The sequence below is a fragment of the Lactuca virosa genome, chromosome 8 (genome assembly GCF_052849685.1).
Source record: "Lactuca virosa cultivar CGN04683 chromosome 8, Lactuca_virosa_CGN04683_v6, whole genome shotgun sequence".
NCBI classification, from domain to species: domain Eukaryota; kingdom Viridiplantae; phylum Streptophyta; class Magnoliopsida; order Asterales; family Asteraceae; genus Lactuca; species Lactuca virosa.
Window position 1 is genome coordinate 84,270,200 of NC_136433.1, and position 24,036 is coordinate 84,294,235.

Here is a 24,036-nt window from a genome sequence, read left to right on the forward strand (position 1 = left end):
TGTGAGCCTAGCACCTCAAGTGTGATGCCTCAAATGTCTCACACAACACCACAATACTTGGAATAACCTTGAGAGAAGTTCACTAACACCTCAAAATCGGCTAGCCCTCTTTCTTGCTTGTACAAGTGCCAATTTTGCTAGACAAGGGGTCTTTATATAGTTGTGACACAAGTAGGGTTACACCATGTAAAACCTAATTGTCATGGCTTTCCATATTCCATGATCCATGGGTTTGTAACCTCCATGGACTATCCATGGAGCACCTTATGGGTTTTAGCCCAATCCATACAAACCATGACTCATTAGCTCACTATACAAGAATAGATGATTTACACAATCAACCCCATATATTTAATTAGTCTCTTTTTGATCACTTAATTAATTCCAAATTAATTCTTTGATCAATACTAATTAAATAATATTATTAATATATTAGAACTTATAATATATTAATAAACCTTAAGTGTCATTTCTCTCATTTTGGTCTATCCAAGTATTGCAATGCCATGCAACCCAAATGGACCATGCCAAGCGGGTCAAGTACATACCAGAAATAGTTATGGACTTAGACACCTTATCCAACACAATCAAGGAAAATACGAGCTTGCACATCCACTTTTCTCGCAAAACATATTATTAGACAAGTTCAATCAAACCCCACAGATCCAATTCGATCCTTACAAGAAGACTTTCAACATACATACTCAGTGGGGATTTCAAAGCATAAGATGTTTAGGGCTAAGGAAAGGGCTACAAAGAATGTTGTTGGGGACTACTCAAAGCAGTATGACTTGCTTAGAGATTATGTACTCGAATTACAGTCCACTAATCCAAACACCACGGTGAAGATAGATGTTGTAAGTGAGCCTAACCCGAACTTGGCCACCAGGCAGTTTAAGAGAATTTACATATGTTTAGGCCCACTGAAGTTGGGGTTTAAAGCTGGTATGAAGGACCTTCTTGGTCTAGATGGTGCCTTTATGAAAGTCCATTATCATGGGCAAATATTGACAGCTGTAAGCTTAGACTCCAACAGTGGTATCTATCCTCTTGCATATGCCATAGTAGAATCTGAAAATACTGCAAGTTGGAAATGGTTCTTGGAATGTCTAGGGGATGATTTGGAGATGGGGTCTAATTCTAACTTCACATTTATCAGTGATAGGCAAAAGGTAATTCTTTATTTATGCATAATTCTTTACAATATTATAATTAACATGTATTGATTCAATCTTATATTTACTTTTAGGGTGTGATACCTGTTATAGCACAATTATTTCTAAATGCAGAGCATAGGTATTGTTTAAGACACATCCATGAAAACATGAGGAAACAGTGGAGAGCCAGGGAGTACAATGAGTTTATTTGAAGGTGTGTAACAACAACCACAGTTCAAGAGTTCCAATCTACAATGAGGGAGTTAGCTGAGTATGACAGGGCTGCACATGATTGGTTGAATCAAATACCACCTATGCATTGGGCAAGAAGCCATTTTACAGGTAAATAAAATTGACTTTATTACTTGATATACAACTGTTTTTGATTGGCCAATGATTTTAATTGTGAATTATACATGTAGGGCCATCTCAGATGTGGTTCTAAATAACATGTGTGGAGTTCTGAATTATAAGTTGGAGAAAGGAAGGGACAAGCCAATCATTACATGCTTGGAATTTATAAGGGAATATCTAATGAAGAGGATCTGCAATGTGTTTAAAGAGCAAAGGAAATGCCAAGGTCCTCTCACACCTACTGCAACCCAATTGTTAAAGAAGAATGAGCTACAAGCAGCTGAGTATATTGTAAGGTGGAATGGTGGTGGAAAGTATCAGGTAGCTGGACCATGGAATGATCAACATGTTGTGGACATTAACCACATGACATGAACATGTAGGAAGTGGGAGTTGACAGGAATCCCTTGTAGGCATGCCATAGCCACTTGGAGTGAGATGACAGACAATGGGGAAAGGGTAGGGGAGCTGTACACTTGGGTACACAAACTTTATTTACTAGATACTTGGAAGGCTGTATATGACTTTAAAGTTGAACCCATAAAAGGTAGGTCAATGTGGCCTAAAAGTGATTGTCCCACTAGAATTATCCCACCGCCACACCACAAAATGTCTGGCAGGCCAAAGAAGAAAAGAAGACAGTCCATGGAGGAGAGAATGAGCCAAAAGGAAAAGTCTAGTCAAATTGATAGTGTGATAGCAAGTCAAAGTCAACCTCAAGGATCCAAAGTAGTGGAGAAGCTTAGTAGGAAATTTGGGAGTGTCACTTGTGGTAAATGAAAACAAAAAGGACACAACAAAAGGACATGTAAAGGTCAAGGTGCAGGTCAACATGAGCGTGGAGGGGCTAATGAGGGTCATGGTCAAGAGTAGTTCGTATGATCAAGTGTAATGTTAAGTTCTTAAATCATATTTTGGTGAAATTTGTTTAAGAAACTGTCATATTTTGGTTGTTTTAACAGTGGTTAGTATGTTAACTTATTTTGCAATTCCAAAACTCATGTGGTTGCTTCTTTTTTGTTCAACTTGGATATTGTAATGGCAATTTGCTTTTGGTTATGTGCTATGGTATTGTAATTTTCATTGACTCTGAATGGATTATATGTTTTGATTCAATAACACTTAGTAAATTCCAAAATGGTATTGTACTTTTCTTATTACCATTTCCTGTATTGTATTACCATTACAGTCTCCACAATAACATTGTATTACCATTACAGTCTCCACAATAACAACAATTAAATAAGATAATATTCCATACATTATAATTCAAGGTACAAGGTTCATGAAATGACCATTATAGTATACAAAGGCCTATTCATCAAAACAATAGGTTCCCAAAAAAACCTTAGCACCACAGGTAGAACTTAACCCTAATCCCTAATTCCACATCCAGAAAACAAGAAAAAAAAAATCCAACTACACCACAAGTAGAACTTCAATTTACAAACTTCATCTTCTAATTCTTTCACTGTCATCTTCAGATAAAATCTCAAATTCTGATTTTCATCTCCTAACTCTTTCACTGAAAGCTTCAAATTGTTCATGCTCTTCAGTAGACCAGGAATGATAGCCTTAGCACGATCACACATTTGGTGGATCAAACCATCCAAGGAATCGACATTTTGAGTCCTTTCAAAGACGAAGCACACAAAATTAGGGCAACAATAAGGTGTTTGATTACAAAAATTAGAACGCTACTTTATTGTTAGAGGGCAGGCGTAGAAGCGTCGGCCTGGATTGAGTGCAGTCCACGACGTGCGCAACACAGAATTGTTGCCACAGAAGCATATGATCGTTACCATTTTCGTCAAGAGAGAGTCGTTGGGGAAGACAGATTTAAGTCGAGGTTAAATAGAGAAATTACATTGCAATTTTGGTCCCATAAATGAAAAGACAAAAATACCCTCATGTGCATGACACGTGGGGAAGTAAACGAAGTGCCTCTAACGGAAGTTAGAGGCAGGGACCAAATCCACAACTCAAACTTCAAATAAGGACGTTTTTTGCTAACAAAGTATTTTTTTGGACCTTACCCACAGAAATCGGTAAACCACAGGGACCATTTTTGCAATTTTGTCATCCAAAAAACTCGAGGTTTGGACTAAAACCCCAAAAATTTGCATACCACATGGACCATTTTTGCAATTTTGTCAAGTTTTTAATATTATTATAGTATCATATATATTTGTCATTTTTTATGTTTATTTACCTAGTTTTTTTATTCTATTAAAATAAAAGTATTTTTTTTGGAATTCCGGAATAATTCATCGGATTTCAGATTTTTCTTAATATTCCATAATAGTGTTTTTTTTGTGTGTTCGAAATGAGGATTATCAGTATGGACCCACAGTGTCAGTTTGAAATTTATTTTTTTGTCAGAAAAAATATGTTTGATGATAAAATAAAGTTGTCTGAAGAAATTATTTCGAAAATGTTTATAATTTTTCAAAAAAGAAAAAACTTATTTTGTTAGTTGTTTTTTAACATTAACTTAACATGCCGTTAGTTTAATTAATAATCCCTATATTATAAGCTAAATTCATATAATTTTATTGTGTATATTAAATTAAGTTTAATGTTTTGAATTTATTTAAAAATTTAGTACTCTCTAACAATTTAAAACATAAATAGTATTTAAATACCTCGCATATTGCGACAAAGAACTCGTTTGCAATAATTAATAAAAACAAAAACTATAAAAATAAAAATTATGTAGGGACCAAAACGTAACTTTATAGCACGATGACGATTATACCATATCAAGTGGACCACAAAAGTATGAAAATAAAGTTTCAATAAAACAATTATGTATGGAAGAGATGGACGAAATCATGAAAATAAGGTTTGAAAATGTATCTTAAGGAAATTAATAAAAACAAAATTATGTAAAGGACGAAAACGTAACTTTAATGCGCGAGGTAACTCATTTACAATTCATAGATAAAACGTGGTTTACAAAATCACCAGTCCACTTATTGCACCGTGTCAATTATATCATATCAAGTTGACCATAAAAATATCAAAATGTAATTTCGATCCAAAAAATTATGTATTGATGAGACATACGAAAATAAGACTTGAAAATGCATCTTGAGGAAAATAATAAAAACGAAAACTAAAAAGAGAATTATGTAAGAGACGGAAAATAACTTTAAAATATAGTAAAGAAACCAAATCACAACTTATAAAATACCAATAATTTAACTTTAACATAATAAATGATGAAAATTGTTATATCAAAACTTCTAATTTGGAAAAAGTGAAAATGTGGCACTCTATGATCAGAAATAAAATCTCTATTTTACAAAAGATATTTATTTTGCATCTTTGTAATATATGCGGAAAAAATTATAACATGATTTGGTTAATCATTTTCGCTCTAAATTAGGTCATTTATTACACAACGGAATAATAAACAAACTCATAGATGACAAAGTGAATATTTACAAGAGTTATTCTTGAAAATATTTAACTATATATGTTAAAAAAGGGAGAACATTTTTTTTTGGTGTTACATATGATGTACCGGCTTGTAAAGTACATATTTGGGCCCGAAGTTTGGAAATTTTGTGTGACCCTTATATAGATAATGGGTTAATATATTTTATTTCAGTTACATGGTGTCTTGATTTTTTTTGGGGGTTTAAAACTATAAACATTATCAGCTATTGCTTTATTTATGTTCAGTTGACATACGTTTACAATATCGACGAATCTAGAAGATGAGGATGAGAATGAATGTGCGAAGATGAAAATGACAGTTGCCAGTGACATGATGTAATAAGTTTAATTAAACTATATTTAAACACAAAATAATAGTAGTTGATAAAATCTTGATATAGATGTTACATAAGCGACACGTAGACGCCATATTAGTGATAAGCGGCCAATAATATGTAAAACCGTTAAATTTCAAACAAAAATATTTAAATTTAAGACCATAAAAAGCTGAAAAAATAGTGATCTAGAATAAACATTTAAAGTTGGGTATATTTTTTAACTAGTTGTAAGACCCGTATGTTATACGGGTCGTATAAAACAAAAAGTTTAAATATAAAGAGTTAAACAAAAAAGTATATAGATTTGAAATTTAAAATTTGAATTTAAAAGGAAACATATTAAATACTATAAATAGTAATATTGTAATTTATTGGTTATTTTTATTAAAACAATTATTAATTGCTGTGTAAATATGATATGTCAATTAAGAGATTAAAAAAATGAGAAAATGACAAATAGAAAAAATATTTATTCAAAAATACCAAAAAATGACATGTGTCCAAATTAATGATATAGTGACATTTGACAAAATTATTTTCATTTATTAATGAGGATATGAATACAAAAATATCTGTACACATATATAGAGACCGAGTTACATGATAAAAACATTATAGTCCTTTATACAACGTGATCACATCTTGGAGGATAATTTCTTATATGTTTTTGGGGGTATCATTTTAGATACCAATGGTTTTTTTTTTTTTTTTTTTTTTTTTTTTTTTCGGTGAAATAACAAAATAAATCATTAGACGATGTAAAAATAATATGTTTCGTGAAGAGAAAAAAAACGAAGATTCATTTTTGCGATGATTCATGAATATTGTCTGAAAAGTAAAACAAAATTTGATTCGGTAAAAAAAAATGAGTTGTCGAGATGTTTTTTCAGAAATTTTTTTATGAGTCATGTTATTCTTATATTATCTAATGATTTATTTGGTTGGTTCAACAAAAAACATGCAAATCATACGGTTTCTACTCTTCTAGTTCATTGTCACATCAACTTTTCTTTATACTTTTACTTAGGTTAAGGGTATCCACAATCCATATAGAGTTCAATGGATTGACACACATCTATTAATATATAACACCACCCAAAATCATTAAACGCTTATTCAATCTTAATCACCACTTTATCATTTCTATTGAACCATTCAATAATCATTCAACTTCTTTATTAATCTCTACTCCATGTTATCACTCATACTCTATTCAACTCTTATTCAATCCTAGTCATGACCCCATTCAACTCTTATACTACTTGCATTATGTATGTTCTAACGGGAGTGGAGTCGCTATGGGACTCGCTAGGAGAAGGAACACCGCCCCTAGCTCTCGTTAGGGGGCTCGCTACACCAAACTCGCTAAGCCGAGAGAGAGAGAGAGAGAGAGAGAGAGAGAAAGAGAGAGAGAGAGAGAGAGAGACCACAAAAACTATTGGTTGTTGCTATTTTCTTTTTTTCTTTTTCAAAATAAAACCAATTTAAAATCACACACTATACTTCCTATATTTTTCAATGTAAAATACTAAGCTTAGGTGACAATAAAAAACCTATGTATCCATAAAGAACTTATATGACAATATATTAAGAGTGCTACCACTCTCTCCAACCTTATACACATTCCATCCATATTGAAATGAATCAATTTCATCCATCCCAACATGCAACCTACACAATTTTCAATTTTAAAATACATATAAAATTAATTTATAAAGTACATAAAAATAATTATTGTACAAATATTGTAACGTATTGTATAAACCGAAGAAATAGAGTTGAACGAATTAGAGTACACAATAAAGTTGCCCACCATCATTCTGAACCCGCTACTTTGAACTCATGTAAATGTAGAGTCATGAGCTTGGACGTACCCATCCTAATTTTTACCACAACTCCGTCCACCCTTAGTATCTATTTTCTCTTGATTTTACAAGAACATGGTTTGCAAAAAGAATTATGTAATCACATTTCTTCTAATTGAGAATTTGTTATTTATGATTTTGCACAATTAAAATGCTTATTTATATGATTTTTTTACTTAATTATACAATAATGTCAATTTTACAAATTTATAAAATTTTATTGTACTATTTAATCAATTAAGGCAACCGACACAAACTATAACATGTTATCGATATTATGTCTTTTTGCCCAACAATAAAATGTTGTATATTTAATATAGAAAATCTTATGGTTTTATGTAGACCTGGCAATGGGGCGGGTTTGGAGCGAATCGACCTTAATCCAAACCCGTTTAACAAATTTCAAAATCCAATCCAAACCCGCTCCGTAACCCGCAGGGTTTTAAATAATCAAACCCATACCCTTATCCACCGAATCAACAGATATCCAAACCCGCCCCATAACCCGTAGGTTTTTTAAATAATCGAACAAAAATGTTTATTTAGAAAACACATTAAACACTCGATGACTTTCAATTGGAATTAAATTCACTATTGTAGTTACTTCCGATTGATTTTTGAATGTCAAATGCGGTGATAGAGAGTACCAATTACAAACTTTCTTCCGGTTGATAATGACTTTATTGATTTATAAATGAAATTAATGGTTCCTTGATGAAATATTAATGAAATGATACCATGATTCTTGTTAATAGACAATCCAGAAGTTGACTCCTCGAGTCCTATGTACAAATAGTTTGGTCTTTGGGTTTTTTCCCTTTGGACTTTCGATTAAAATTAAAATTAAACTTTAGACATGATAAAATATAAACGTATAATTTTAAAATTTATACGGGGCGAGTTATAAATGGATCGGATCGGTGATGATCTATACCCGACCCTTTTAATAAAATAGTTAGCGGGTACGAGTAAACGAATCAAAAACTATGCTCCAAACCCATATAATTCTTAAGGGTTTGGATCGGATCAGGGTCAAAACCCGCTCAATTGTCACGCCTAGTTTTATGCATATTTTCTCACCCAAACTCATTGCTCATCATTCTCCTGAAAAAGAAGAAAAAGTAAATAGATTCAAAACGCCATTAATTGCAACTCCTTAAAATTAACTCGACCGTTAGATTTATAAAGGCATTATTTTAAATGAATATTTATAACAATCACAGGAATCTTGACTTGACTACTTGCAGTTAACTTATATGACCGTTACTTTCCTATTTGATTTCAAATTTACACCCATCCCCAAAAGAACACCCACACTAACACACAGATTTGAACTGCCATTGAAGATGAAAGAACCAGAGCAACAACAAACCACAGAAGAAGAGAAAATGCAAGATCTCAGATTCAAAGCCAAGGGGCTTCTCCGTAGAGACGAATGGGAACAATCAATCCAAACATATTCCCAACTCATCTCTCTCTGCCAAACCCATATCTCTAATCCCCAAACCCGACCCGACCCGAAACTCCAAAAATCCCTCTGTTTAGCCTTCTCCAACAGAGCCGAAGCAAGATACAAAACCCGTGATTTCGATCAAGCTCTCAAAGATTGTGATGAGGCATTGCAAATTGAAAACACCCATTTCAAAACGCTCATGTGTAAAGGTAAGATCTTGCTTAATCTTGATAGATACAGTATGGCTTTAAACTGCTTCAAGATTGCAAATCTTGATCATCCCAGTAATCAAGATTCTGAAACCTTAAATGTGTATTTGGAAAAAACGAAAAAGCTTGCATTTTTATCAAGATCTGGAGCATTTGATTTTAGTAATTGGGTTTTAAATGGGTTTAAGGGTAATTTTCCTGAGTTAGCAGAGTATATTGGCGCTTTAGAGATTAAGAAATCTGAGATTAGTGGTAGAGGATTGTTTGCAACGAAGAACATTGATGTTGGTTCTTTGTTGTTGGTCAATAAAGCTATAGCAACCGAAAGAGGGATATTGCCAGAATCCGAAACTCAAGATTTGGGTGAAAACGCTCAAATGGTAATGTGGAAGAATTTCATAGACAAAGTTGTTGCATCAACTTCAAATTGTAAAAGAACACAATACTTGATTTCAAAGTTATCTGTTGGTGAGAATGAGGAAGATCTTGAGGTTCCTGATATAAGTAGTTTTAGGCCCGAATACCAGCAAGAGTGTGGCTTTTTGGGTGAAAAGATTGATATGGGAGTCACGTTAAGCATATTGGATGTGAATTCACTTGTTGAAGAAACATTTTCAAGCAAATTTTCGGGTAAAAATGACGATTATCATGGTGTTGGGATATGGGTTTTGGCTTCTTTTATCAACCATTCGTGTAACCCTAATGCGAAAAGATTTCACATTGGTGACCATGTGATTGTTCATGCTTCGAGGGATATAAAAGAAGGTGAAGAGATCACATTAGGCTATTTTGATGTTTTTTCGCCGTTGAAAACCCGAAAAGAAATGACAAAGAATTGGGGGTTTGATTGTCATTGCAAAAGGTGCAAATTTGAGAATGGTGTTTCTGAAAAACAAGAAATGGGAGAGATTGAAATGGGGTATGAAAGAGGGGTTGATGTTGGTAACATGGTGTATAAGTTAGAGGAGAGTATGAGGAGGTGGATGGTAAGAGGTAAAATGAAGGGGTATTTGAGAGCTTCATTTTGGAAGGTTTATTCGGAGCTTTTTGTATCAGAAAAGTTGATGGTGAAGTGGGGGAGAAGAGTTCCGGCGATGGAGGTGGTGGTGGAGAGTGTCATTGAGGCGGTTGGCGGTGATGAGAGGGTATTAAGGGTGGTTCTTGAAGGTATGAAAAGGAATGGTGGTAGTGGTGGTGTGGTGGAGATGGAAAAGGCAATGAAGTTAGGAAGGGGTGTTTATGGGAAGGTCATGAAGAAGCAAGCAATGAGAAGTTTAATTTGTTGATCAAATTGGGAAGATTATGTGCATTTGTTCCACATTAGGGTTTTTTAGAGTAACTTCTCATTGCAATTGTAGGGTAAATTTTTTGGGTTCGTGTTTCATTCCAAATTATATTGGAATAGATAAAAGACGAACTATTTTAGTTCTTACAAATGGTTTTGATCTTTTAATTTCTTTTAGTTAGTCACCAAAGTTTAAAGATCTACTTAGTGAAACATTGAAATTTTCAGTTACCGAAGTGGAATATTTATGAAAGGCAGTTTCTATTTAATGGTGATAGTCTTTACAAAATTGTTTATTGTTAAAATATTAGATATTTAAATAAGAATCAAACACGATTTTTAAATACTTATCTAAGTGTAACATTTATTGCAAAAATCATATTTTTGGTTTGGTCTACTAGATAAATGCAATATGATATGGTTTATGTACATGTCATGATATTGATGTCATGTGACTGAACTAACAAAATGTTCTACAAAAAGTTTTATTTTTTGAGGTCTTGATTCTTATCTAAAGTTTTAGTATTTTTACATGCTTATGTTAAAAATATATAACCATACGATGGAATTGGATGGAGTGATATATTTTTTTTAAAACATATTATGAGATTCAATTAATTCAAGAAATCACAATGTCGTCGGAGAAGTCAACTATGTTCATGACCGAAAAGTAGGATTTTCGTAAGATACACTAGTGGTTATTGTTGGTGATTTTAGAGGAGCCGAACATTTTATGTAACATAAATTAATACGAGTGCCAAAATGGGGTTTAAATTGTTATAATACAAATAACAAGGTGCAGAGTGCACACTTGTATATAAGATGAGTTCAACCCCGAACACGAAGAATAACGAGAGAGTCAAGGGGGAGATCCCATGGTGGGTTTGGGCAACATCTAAAACCTCTATAATATTTTCGACTTTGAAAGCAGTGGGAAAACCTTTTGGATTGAAGGCAAGTTGACGAAACATGTTGATTTTGGGTCTACTTGAAGGCAACCCAAACTCCATGATAACCAAGTTGTTTGATGGTTCAAGTTGTCTGCAACCCAAACTGCTTATGGAAGACGGCCATGCCTTTACAATTTTTTTTCTCTGAAAAACTATTTTAATTTGTATATTCTGCGGATTTCTTTGTCGTTATCACATTTTAGAGGTGATGAATATATATATATATATATATATATATATATATATATATATATATATATATATATATATATATATATATATATATATATAGACACACACATTTTTCGCCTATTTGGAACTCTTAAAAAAATCAACATTACACATGTTTTTTTTTTCTCCACAAGTGAACTCTCTGTTTTTCTGCCTAAAACTTGGAGTGATCCTTACAGATTATCATAAGTTAAATTTCTCCGTAACCTAAGCATCGTAGTGGAAAAATGATGTTACACGATCCCAATTCAAATTTGATTACTAATATTATGTTTTCCTACCTTATTTCTCATAATGATGATTTGAAGACTTTATGAATTTTTGAGTTAAACTACATATTTAATTATGTAAGTTTCGACTTCAACAACACTTCTTTAGTTATTTTGTTGGTAATCACACTTCCATCTTCATCAAAGGTGATTTGATTAGTTGTTCCAACAACTATTTGTGAGACACCAATCAAATTGTGTTTAAGTCCTTCAACATATGCAATTCATTGTTTCCAAATTTGATATCCTCTTGTTATTCAACTTCCCAAAATATCTCAAGTATTCCCTCTTCCTTTCCATGTGACGAGAGCAACCGATGTCAATATATCATTCCTTATCATATTGCTCGTCACACATCACGTGATATCTAGGAGAGAGTTTAGGCACCCAAATCTGGTTGGGTCCTTGAGTGTAAGTATTAATTGAAGATTTTTGAATCCATTTCGCAACATAATTTATCCTTTGAGAAAAGAAATAAACATTTTGTTTCAAAATAGTTACTGGCTTTGAAAGTGATGAGACTTCGGACTTCAGTATCCATTTTGGAATAATTTTCAGACCAGAATGATGAATATTTATTTTTTGTTCCAAAGAATGTGAAATATCAAAAGATGGCATCTCAAGTCCTTACAAACCCATTTTGCATTACAATATATGATTTTTCAAACAATGAACTACGTTGAGTTGACTCAGATAAGAACTTTTCATAAGATTCTTTGATATTTTCAAGTGAGGGAGTTTTATCATTGGACAAATCCATAGTTTTAACTAGTCATGCATGGAAGGTATCTACAACATTTTTGTCTTTGCTAAAATTCTGCTTCGTAGGTTTAAGAACTTTAAGATTTGGAAAATTTGTTTGCTTAAGAACAAAGAATTTTTTTGAATGATTTGATTTTTGAAAATTCTTCAACTTTTGACAATGTTTGCTTCTTCTTTTGTTATTTTGAGGAGGTCTTTTCTTTTGAGCAAGTGATGCTTTTTTTTTTCTTTTTTGTTTTTTTGTTTTGAAACGTTCGATCCTTTAACAATCCAAACACCTATAAAATATGTAACACATATTTTAGGTAAATGATCCATTTACGCTTTTGGTCAACCAAAGATGTAAAATCATGGGGTTTGAAGATGATCACGACGTGAGGAATGAGACCTTACGACGTGATCATCGATGCAGAAACACGCATCCACCTTTGTGGGTCACAACGTGACAAGTAAGTGGTCACGACGTGACGACCACCTAAGGGTTAACCCTAATTCTGTGTTTTGCGCCATATTTAAGGGAAGTGAGGGGCTAAGGTTTGTACACCCTTAGCCTCCATCACCTCCCTTCACCCTTAAGAACAACCTAATCCTCCATTGTTGATTGTGAGCTTCTTTTGGTGTTTTTATGCATAAGAGAAGAAGAGAATGAGCTTTGGTGCATCATATCAGCTAGCAAGTCTCTCCCTCATCATCTTAAGTTGATATAGGATCCTTGTAGGTCCTCAAGTTCATGCCATTTTAGCTCAAGTAATGTAGATCTAGAGTTTTGTGCACTTTTATCAATGTTTGAGGAAGTTTGAGTGTTGGGAACTTATAAAGTTTGCAACTTTATAAGTTCTAAAGGCTCCTTTATGATCCTTTGTCCCAGATCTGGAAGAGTAGTGAGTTATGGATTCCATGCATGAGATTTGGTCTCATTTCCCTTCATTTTGACCTACTTTGTGTTCAAGAAATGCATTAGACATGCATGTCTAAAAAACTATGATTTTATGGTCCTTTGGGTTTGAGAAAGTCTTCTGGATGGTTTGAAGGATTAAGAGCTTAATGCTTTAAGCTGTCCAGATCGATTCTCATGACGTGACGGGCTAGATGTCATGACTTGACGATGGTTAGTTTCACGACTGTTCTGTCTTAACCGTGTCACGACATGACCCATGGGTGGCCACAATGTGACGGTCAGCTGGAGCTGACTTTGACCGTTGACTTTGACCATGGTTGACTTTAGGTCAAATTAAGGTTTTAGGGTGTAAACTGAGAGGGTACTTCTTTATTGTTGTTAGGTGTCTCGTTTTATCTATCTACCATATGTGTGAGTTGTTTTGTTTTAGCTTCTATCCGTGAGGTGAGTCTTCCCACTGTATTACTTATGTCATAGTACATGTACATGCTGACCAACTGGGTCTTATTTGCTGTTGCTATTATGTGTTATTGAGCTGTTGATAGCTCAAGGGCGTGTTGTTAGCCCATTGGGACTACTGATAGTCCCCATGGTTGCTGATAACCCACCGGGTGTGTTGTTAGCCCATAGGGCGTGTTGTTAGCCCATTGAGACTGTTGATAACCCATAACTGTTTATTTATGATGAGTTGTATGTGATATTTTGGGTAACTCACTAAGCTTCACACTTACAGTTGTGGATTTAAATGTGTTTCGGGTACTTCTGATGATCTCGGGAAGGCGAAGGCTTGACTGTACACTCTCCTCGGCAAGTTTTCATGATTCTGCATTTTGTGATAGTATGATTTTGGGATGATTGTATGCGATACATGAATTGCCTTAACAGATAGGCATATAATACAACAACAAGTAAACTAGATCACATGTAATCCAATCCGTCTTGAATGTTAGTTTAGTGATTTCCTGAGAATACATGTAGTTTTGAAGGTCAACACAAGGCTGGTGAGAGTTATAGGTTTTCTACTAACAGTAGTAATACTTTTAATAAGTCTAAAAAGTATTATCTTTGTATGTATAACAATAGTTAAAACTGTGTTTGCAAAGAGTCTTTGAAAGCTAAAATGTATCTTTGTATAAGTAAATCCATACTTAAAACCGTATTTGCAAATAATCTTTGAAAGCCAAAATGTATTTTTGTATAACTAAATCCATACTTAAAATAGTTATTAAATCAACCAAGCCCGTAGTGTGTGAGAGAGAGAGAGAGAGAGAGAGATATTCCAATTAATGTTTATAGTGAGTCCTATAACCGAGCTATGTGACTGAATGTACCCCTACAACACTTCATTGGACGTTGTAGTAACAATTGTAGACACTTATCACCCGCTTCGATTGATCGGTCAAGGTTGTAGCTAGCAACTGCATATGAGGATGTCAACCCTATATAGATCTATACATAAGTATCTCGCTCCAAAGATTAACGGTTATAGTAGTGTGGGTATGCTAAGTGTTTAGACTCAGCATATGAATATTGTCTCACTAAAAAGCCCTTAACTAAAAAGTATGTGAATAGCTCTCAGCCCTAACTTAATTGTGGTTAAGTCACTAGGCATAATGAATTTCATTGTATAAATTTATAAAAGCTGAGTATGCTGGGTATGTATGTAAAAGTTTAATGTACTCGCTTTTATAAAGATGTATGTTTCAAAATAATGAACATATAAACATGTATAAACTTTATGTATTTAAACATATAAATAAATATGAATAGTAATAGCTTGAATCCTTGAAATACTACAAAGTTTTATAACGTGCTTGTTATAATATACAATGTCACATAAAAATCATATATTTTTGTATTATGTAGCATTTGTTGTGTGGACTAGTTATTTCACGATAAAATAACCATAATACGTATACAAAAAGTTTATACTAGTTTATTTGTGACGATATGTTACCTTGTTAAATAATATTTTTATAAACTAGGATTATTGTATTTTCGCATAAAAGAATAAGTTGTTTATATAAACGCAGTATATAGGCACATGTATCCCCCCCCCCCCCCCAAAAAAAAAATTAAAAATATTAAAAAGGGGTCGTAAGCACTCACCCTTGAAGCGTGAGTTCGAGTTGTTCAGAGTTCGTTTATTTTTAGGAAGATTGACGTGAGAAACCGCAAAGTCACGTTTCTTGATCTTTGAAATATTTACAAGACCGTTTCGTAACGAATTTAAACTATTGGGGGGTTGTTTGGTAATTTAATTAACCAAAGTAGGACTGCTTTGGTTAAAATAAATCAAGGGAGAACTGATTTTATAACCTAAACAAAATATAAGGTCTGGTATGCAACTTCTTGAATAAATGGGATTATTTTGGTTGATAATTACCAAAGGAGGGGTTGTTTTTTAATAAAAGGAACCGATGTTTAGGGATTGGGACTTGTTTTTAGAAATGAATGTTGCATAGGGGTTATGTAGTCATGTAGTCGAAGTTGAAAGGAATTAGGGCTTTTATGCCCCATATCCTGTTTTGATCGGGGGGTAATAGAGGAACGAACGAAAGCAGACAAAAGGAAACACGAAGGTAGTTGAAAGGTCCGACGATTGCGGATCAATTGCAGGCGAAGGGAGCATCGCCGATGGTTAACGAGACCAAAGAAAAATATGGGAAGAAGCAGCAAGGCTGCTCTCTTCCTGCTCCGATAGCGAGGTGCGATGGGGGAAGGCGATCAGTGACAACATTCATGGTGAGGTTTTTGAAGGTAGTAGCTCAACCGGAGAAGGTGTGGGTTGTGAAAGGTTCAATCGGTGGGGATGAGGGGTTTCGATGGGGCAGAGCAAGCAACAACGACAAGGAGGTGGTTCGGATCTGCTATGGAGTCGGTGAAGGGAGGAGACAAACGAGAGGGATGCGAGGGCTGTTTGCGACCGACAGTAATAGGTGAGTGGATGAGGGTCTGCTCTGGAATCCTCCTAGTCGATTTCTTCCCCCCTTTTTTTTCCTTTTGTTCCAACAATAGCACAATCGAAAGAGAAGTGAAACATGTGAGCAGGGGGCTGCTTTGGCAGCCTCTTAGTTTCTTCTTCTTTTCGTTTTGGTCAGGAACACTAGGGAGAAAGAAAGCTGGTAGAAGAAGCAGTCCAAGGGGTGTTTGGCTTATTGTGTTCGTCGAGAGGAAGAAGGGAAGGAAACAAGGCTGATGCCTCTTGGCTTTTACAGCTAAAACACATCAAGTGGTGTGTTTTCTTGGTTGAAATCTCTTGAATGAAAGATATTTGGCCATTTATGCTTCTAAGGTTGATGTACTTTGGTTAAAAACTAGAAGCAATGTCATTTTCCTTTTAATCATTCATTGTGCTAAGTTTGTATGAATGTAAGTGAGGGATAGATAAACATGGGGATGAAGATTGAGTGAAACTTTTGTGATCAATTACAGATTTTTTTAGAAATTATTGTTGTGTACTTTGTGATCTAAGAATGATCTTGGATGGTACTTTGTATGAAATTCACACTCTATGTAGTGTTCAACCAATTTGCCAATTTCAAGGTCATCAAATAATACTTATCAAATACTACTTGCTTGTACACATATTACGATTCTTTTGACATTTTATAAACATATTTGGAAACATATTTTTGCTCAACTATACATAGATATATTATATCTTTATAAGCTATATATAAGTTAATCATTTAGGAAGTTATAGTATTTTTGTTTAATCATTTCATGAGATTTAAATATAAAAATATATAAGATGCATATTTATTTATCTAGACCTTTAAATAATCAAAACGACACAATACATATGTACATTTGTTAAAGACTTTAGGAAACAATTCCTTATACATATAATGTATATATGCATATGTTATGAGTTATATAGACCTTTAAATAATCAAAACGACACAATACATATGTACATTTGTTAAAGACTTTAGGAAACAATTCCTTATATATATAATGTATATATGCATATGTTATATATATATATATATATATATATATATATATATATATATATATCGAAATCCACATGTTAGAAAGTGTCAATATTACTAGTTTATTAAGTCTTTATCTTTAAAGTCGTCTTTGATACATATATAAAGCATGTATATATTAGTATTGTTGAAGTGCTAAAATTTTCTAACATATATACACTATGATTAAATTTTGTTGCTTATTAGACACATGTATATAGTATATTTTATGAAAACTATATCAAATTCTTATAATTGTTCATAACTTATGTTCCATGCACAAATGTATATAGTTGAGCACGAATTTAGAAATATAGGGCTATTTCCAATGTTAAAATCCACATCAATCGGATTTGGATTTTTAAAACGGTTGTATGTTTTGCATATGAACTCCGTTTTAGACGTTCTTTATATTTTCTGAAACAGGGAAACATGTACTAAGAGACTAGAGTATTTTTTTGCTCACAAATGCTTAATACGAAATTTTAGTTTTTCAGACGCATTAACTAAGGTTTGAGTTTGAGTTGTTTGATTCGTTTGTCAGTTTACATATTTGGAAGTAAGATACCATTTGGTGTCTTATAATAGTTGAAATGATCTCATTTATTTCACATAAGATGCACTAAAACTTAATGAGTCAAATTACAAAGAGATTTACTATGAACTTGACCGTTCACAGTCTTTGACCTAAATTCCGGGATGTCACAATGAATCTTGTTTCTTTTGTGGAGAAATCTGACACTGGAAAAGGATTTCCTCCTCTTATCTGGAAAGAAAGTCTGGAAGAGACTGGTACTTCAGGTATCTACTAGATAGAAATCATACTTTTCATATACACTTAAGTACTTGGTACTTAATGTTGATCTAATATTTGTAAATGACTTGCATATATTTACAGAAGAGTAACCAGCTGAGCACAATCAAGTTGGAACTGCACTCTTGGAGTTCAGTTTATTAATTATGCTAGGAACATAATCTACTTGTATTGTGAAACAATGTTTGTTTTGGAACAATGTCTATTTTAATTTAGATTGTCTAAATATATGTCTCGGTTAATTTATGAATGATTGAGCATTTACTTCAATCGTTTTCATAACGATCTCCTTCATATTCGAAAATGATTAGAATTCTTCTTATGAGACTAGATCTCTTAATAAGAATTATAAACTAAATATTAATGTTTTATAAATAACAAGTTCTATATGCAAAATACTTTTGACTTAAACTTGTTTTAAATCAAACTCATCTTTGACATTGTTATCTTTATTGTATATATAAAATTCACATATTCCATCTTCAAGAAAAGGATATTTAAAGGCAAATAATGTATTTTATTTGACATATGTGAATCTTATTTATATATAAAAGATTCGTAATGATATTTTCACTAAGTAGTAGAGAAAATAAATTATTAAGGAACTATACATTGTGATGTATGACTTCCTTACTAATAAATGTCTAAGATTTATCACAAGATACCAAATAAACTTTATTAACAACTATAGTAGTTGTAATTATATTTTACATGGTAAATCATAATTATGAAACCTTTGTTTAAGTTTTCAAATATAATGTTGAGATACAAACCGGTAAGAACTATCTAAAGCCTTAATGATAATAAAGATGAATTAAATCTCACTTGGTTTGATTTACTTTCTAATCGGAAAAATGTCCTCCTTTTATTTCCTTGGGATAATACCTAGAACATTATCAATTTTACTTTGCGTATAAATACCAACTAATAAATTGTTGGGGTGCAAAGTTATGCATGCATGACTTTGTAATGGTTTGACTCTTGTAGACCCACTTGCATGTGGTAGTGTTGCCTTGTGACATGAGAGAGAGAGAGAGAGAGAGAGAGAGAGAAAGATGTAAACACCTCTATATATAGTGGGTTTCATACCACTTGCAGATGTGTGATTGAGAGATGTAACATTGAGAGTGTTAGTATGAGCTATTTATTTGTCTAATTCTAGCTTATACTTTTTTGTAACAACTTTCATGATCGAATACATCTCTTAGACACGCAAATCACCGTGTTCTTTGTGTTCATTTTAATTCCGCATGCCAAATCAATGCTCTTAATTCACATCAATTGGTATCAGAGAGGGTCTTCGAAGATCAAAGCAATTTTTGAAGAAACGGTTCTCGATTTGGCTACATTCAACACAGTTGGAACGTTTATTTTGAGTCTCTCGATGATATCTCTAATTCTCTTTGATACGTGCTTACATTTTTGAAATTTTTGATCATTTTGACTCATTGGATCAAATTTGTTTTTGAAAAGCCCATTTGTTATGATCCAATAATTTTTTTCATTGATCAAGCCCGATCCAATTCTATTCTTTTGTTCGATTCGATTCTCAATTTCAATTGTTCGTTTGAATCAAAATTTGACCCAAAAGTAAATCAATTATGGTTACGGTTTATTAATTCATTTTGAGCTCAAAGCGATATTCATCTAAGATTCGTTATTATGAACAGTTACTAATCATGTCCATTTTTCATATGTTTGTGCCCAAATCACGAACCATTACTGTTCATCACATTATTGAGCCCATGCACTTTCTTTTAATCTGATAATAACTTGATGTAAGCCCAATGATTCATTAAATCTATCCGACTCCATATTTTCTTGTGTTTGTCATCAAACTCAGTCGTACTTTCTGAAGTGCATCTTTCAAATGATAATCTTAGTGTTCTTGAGTTTCGCTTTTAGTTTTCGATTCAACAACTCTTGAAAATTGATTAGTATTGTTTGATAATCTGGAGTTGTAAATCAATTTCATAAGATTTGTTCAATTCCAAGTCATGTTTGTTCAAATTGAAGTTGAGAAACCATCAATTGTTTCTTCGATTTGGATAAAGTTTACCAAGAACACTTGAATATGGTGAAGAACAATGGTATAACCACTTTTTGATATGAAATTTGGTATTAGAATCATCAGTTTCATGTTTGTTGATCTTTGAATTTGAAAAGTCAAACTTGAAAAAAGTCAAACTCAGATTTTTAAGGGTGATTCATTGAATTGAAGGTGGAAATTGGCTTGTACAAGTTGTATTTGGGCTATGGATGTCAAAATCATGCTTGATTTGGGATTTAATTTCAAAAATTGGTTGAGTATTTGTTCTTGACATTGAAGACTGGATATGAGTTTCATTCGACACTTGAATGATGATTTGGAAATCAAAGTCTTTTTCTGGTCAATGGTGGTTTCAAATGAAGGAAATTAGGTGTTGAAAGGAATGAATTTTGACATCGAAGGTCATTTTTGAGTTGGAATCGTTTTTTTTGGTAGATTGATTGAGAATGAAAGTATATGTTCGATGGTCAATAGAAGGATTGGAGGATCAATATCTAATCCAGTTTAGTCGATTGGGTTGATGTCGATCAAGGATTCGTTTTGGTTTAAAGGTTAAAACCGTCTTTGATGTGTATAAGTCGATTATGGGTTGATAGAGGTTCACATATAAGGTCGCGATTTGGAGATCGTTTTAGATGTCGAAGTATATTCACCTTTGGTATATTGACTTACATATTGAAATTGAGTTCGTTATGGGTTAATGGGGGCTTTCTTACATGATTTGAATGTGTGGCTGTCTAGTATGCTGTTTAACGAGTTTGCTATGTGACATCGAGGTCGACATCAAGTTAGTTTGGAGTTTCAATTAGGGGTTGATTATTTTGATGTCGAGCGTGCAAGGTTGAGAACGAAGGTTATTGTTTTGGGTATCGATTGGGAAGGTCTCAAAATTGAGTACTCGACGTCAAAGGTTCGAAATGGGAGGATCACTGGGAAGGTTTGATTTCGAAGGTTTGAAATGGGTATCGTTGAAGGTCCCTGATCGCATCTGACCTTCGAAGTGCAGATGAAGAAGAAATAAATAGTGTCGATTCGAATCCTTCAACTTTCAATGAAATAACATTTTCACCCACCTTCGAAATGGAGACAAAAACTGTGAAAAATGGTGTTAATTGCTGAATTTCCATTTCTAAAACCTGCAATTTTCGCAAGTTGACAGAATTTACTCTGTTTCGAAATTGGGCTGAAAATTCTGAGAAATGAGAATATTTTCGAACAGGTCCCTGCAGTTAATGCGAATTATCACTTTATACCCAATTTCGAAATTGGGGTACAGTTTCGCATCCGAGGCTGTTTTGGGCGCACCGGGTCACTGTAGAATTTCGAAATTGACCGTTTCTACCCAAATTTTTGAAAATTCGTCAAAGGCGGTCCATGAATAAATCATATTGGAAAATTGAAGTATTTTTGGATTTTCTGGATTTTTTCAAAAAGTTTATGACATGTGTTAAGGGGAGATTTGTATAGAAATATTCCAAATTGAGCGCTTTCTCACTCCTTTTTGGTTTTATAATCATTTTTCGATTATAAAATGGGGGAGAGATTAAATATGAGAATTCGAAAGTTGAATTTTTTCATATTACGCGGACTTGAAGACCGAAGTGACCTTGTGCATTTGAAGTTTATGAAGTGATTCGATTTGAGATTCGGAAGTGATTAGTTCATGATGGGTTTGGATTTGAAGATTTTGGGGGTGTGCTTTTATGCTCAAATTTGGGTAATCTTGTGGAGGTTTGGATACTCCTAATTGCCTTTTGATGCTTGGTTTGGAAGGTTTCACACTCTAGAACCCAAATTGGAAGGTCATTGAAGAATTGAAGATTTGAAGTGCATTTTTACATGTGTCACACTTGAGGCTTGGTTCGTGAAGTTGCTCAATTTTGAAAGATTGAAGCGGGTCATCCATTCCTAACTTTGAGGGCGATAATGTTGGGGTGCAAAGTTATGCATGTATGACTTTGTAATGGTTTGACTCTTGTAGACCCACTGGCATATGGTAGTGTTGCCTTGTGACATTATATATATATATATATATATATATATATATATATATATATATAAAGAGAGAGAGAGAGAGAGAGAGAGAGAAAGAAAGAGACATGTAAACACCTCTATATATAATGGGTTTCATACCACTTGTAGAGGTGTGCTTGAGATATGTAACATTGAGAGTGTTAGTGTGAGCTATTTATCTATCTAGATCTAGCTTATACTTTTTTGTAACACCTTTCATGATCGCATACATCTCTTAGAAACCCAAATCACCATGTTCTTTGTGTTCATTTTAATTTCGCATGCCAAATCAATGCTCTTAATTCACATCATAAATAGATAAAACATTTGCTTTATAAGATTTTGTATGGAAAGTGTAACACCCAAAATCTTGAAGAGAAATTGTTGAGAATAAACCTATTTCAAGGTGAACTCGGCGAGTTGGAGGGACCAACTCGACGTGTTCAAGATGGAAGAATCGCGAGGGTTTAATGAACTGACACGGCAAGTTGAGATGCCTCAACTGGGCGAGTTGGTGGCTGGGAAGGAAACCCTAATTTCTAGGGTGTTGCACCCTATTTAAAGACCTTGAGTTCCTTTGGCTGGCCTCCTTATCAGCCTCCATTGTTATCAAAACCCTAAATGGAGTTGTGGCCTCCATTGTTAAGCATTTGAGCCTTTGAAGGAAGTTTGGTGTCCATTTTGTGCATTGTGAAGGAGTTAGAAGATCTTGAAGTTTTAAAGCTTGGAGAAGAGGCCTTGGATCCAGAATCATTATCCATTTTGCAAGGAGTTTGAGGTATCAAGTTCTTATCTTGATGGCTAGATGTTTAGATCTTTCTTTTTGGGTTAATTGTTATGTTTGAGTCATGGGTTGGATGGATGTTGGGATTAGGACGTCCCAAAGCCTTATTCTTTCATATTTGGGGTTTTCGTGGACTCTTTTGGCATAAAAGTGCCAAGTTTATGGATTTAAGGGCTTCATTCATTCTTTAAGTCCCTTATTAATCCATTTTTGAGCATTCGAGCCTCTCCTAGTCATGTGTGAGCGTAAAGTTGGAAACTTTACGTGGTCTTCCAGCTCTAGGGTATCAGATTTGCAATTTGGGGCTTTGTCCTTGAGTATTAAGTGTTTAATGGTTAAGCCCTTATCCTTTTTAAGTCTAGGGTTTGGGGCTTGGACCCATTTCGGTGGTTCCTAGGCGTAAAGTTGGAAACTTTACCCTTCTAGATCTCTTAATTGGTCGAGATCTGAGTTGTGAAGCTCTTGGAGTCAATAATGTTGGCTTAATGTATTAAGATGTGGGTTTCTGGAGAACTCAACGAGTTTATGGATAAACTCCGCGAGTTGGCTCGGTTTTTCCCCGACTTTGCAGATTGATAGAGGAACACGGCGAGTTGAAGGGAAACTCGACGAGTTGGGTCAACTCAGGCCGTTGACCTTGACTTTTGACCCTATCTTTGACCAAGTTGTTCTATGGAGGTACTTAGGGTAATCAGAAGTGTAATTATGAAAATTATGGGCTTAGGATAAGACCCATAAGGGGTTGGGCCCAATTTGGAAAACTGGGCAATTAGTGGGCCTTTGTGGATCATTTGGTTTTGGGCCTCAGTTTTGGTGCATGTTGGGTCAGGGGTAAAATGGTCATTTTACCCCAAGTAAGGATTATGGATTATAGCATGGAACCCAATTTCTAATTGGGTGTGTTGTTGGTATTGATAGCTCGGGAAGCCGGTAGGGCAACAACTAAGGATTTCTTTCATTGAGCTTCTGGATTCGAGGTGAGTTTTCCTCACTGTACTTGCGGGTCGAAGGCACCAATGCCGACCCTTGAAATTGATATCCTTTTATGCATGTTTTTGTACTGTTGAGATCTGTTAGATCGGTATCCTGGTAGATAGGATGATGTTATGCTATAGTGATCTGTTAGATCGGTATCCTGGTAGATAGGATGAAGCTATGCTTAGTGATCTGTAAGATCTGTTTA

General features: G+C 33.9%; 2 protein-coding genes across 2 annotated transcripts; both read left to right on the forward strand.

Annotated features, from left to right (window-relative positions):
- Nucleotides 1-728: 728 nt before the first annotated feature.
- LOC145130566 (uncharacterized) lies at nucleotides 729-2,291 on the forward strand. The gene is made up of 4 exons (XM_079065344.1): nucleotides 729-1,172; nucleotides 1,250-1,296; nucleotides 1,580-1,825; nucleotides 1,895-2,291. The coding sequence occupies exons 1-4, from the start codon at nucleotides 729-731 to the stop codon at nucleotides 2,289-2,291; spliced, it is 1,134 nt and encodes a 377-aa protein (XP_078921470.1).
- Nucleotides 2,292-8,437: 6,146 nt separating this feature from the next.
- On the forward strand, nucleotides 8,438-10,358 carry SDG35 (SET domain protein 35). The gene has a single exon (XM_079063205.1). It carries the CDS (start codon nucleotides 8,505-8,507, stop codon nucleotides 10,104-10,106), a length of 1,602 nt encoding a protein of 533 aa, XP_078919331.1. The 5' UTR covers nucleotides 8,438-8,504; the 3' UTR covers nucleotides 10,107-10,358.
- The last annotated feature ends 13,678 nt before the right edge of the window (nucleotides 10,359-24,036 follow it).

Bases quoted from the DNA above. Each gene is read 5' to 3' on its own strand.
- LOC145130566 (XM_079065344.1), top strand. From the start codon at position 729: ATGTTTAGGGCTAAGGAAAGGGCTACAAAGAATGTTGTTGGGGACTAC. The intron at 1,173-1,249 runs GTAATTCTTTAT...ATTTACTTTTAG, and splicing joins TTATCAGTGATAGGCAAAAG to GGTGTGATACCTGTTATAGC. The intron at 1,297-1,579 runs GTATTGTTTAAG...TTATACATGTAG, and splicing joins TTTCTAAATGCAGAGCATAG to GGCCATCTCAGATGTGGTTC.
- SDG35 (XM_079063205.1), top strand. From the start codon at position 8,505: ATGAAAGAACCAGAGCAACAACAAACCACAGAAGAAGAGAAAATGCAA.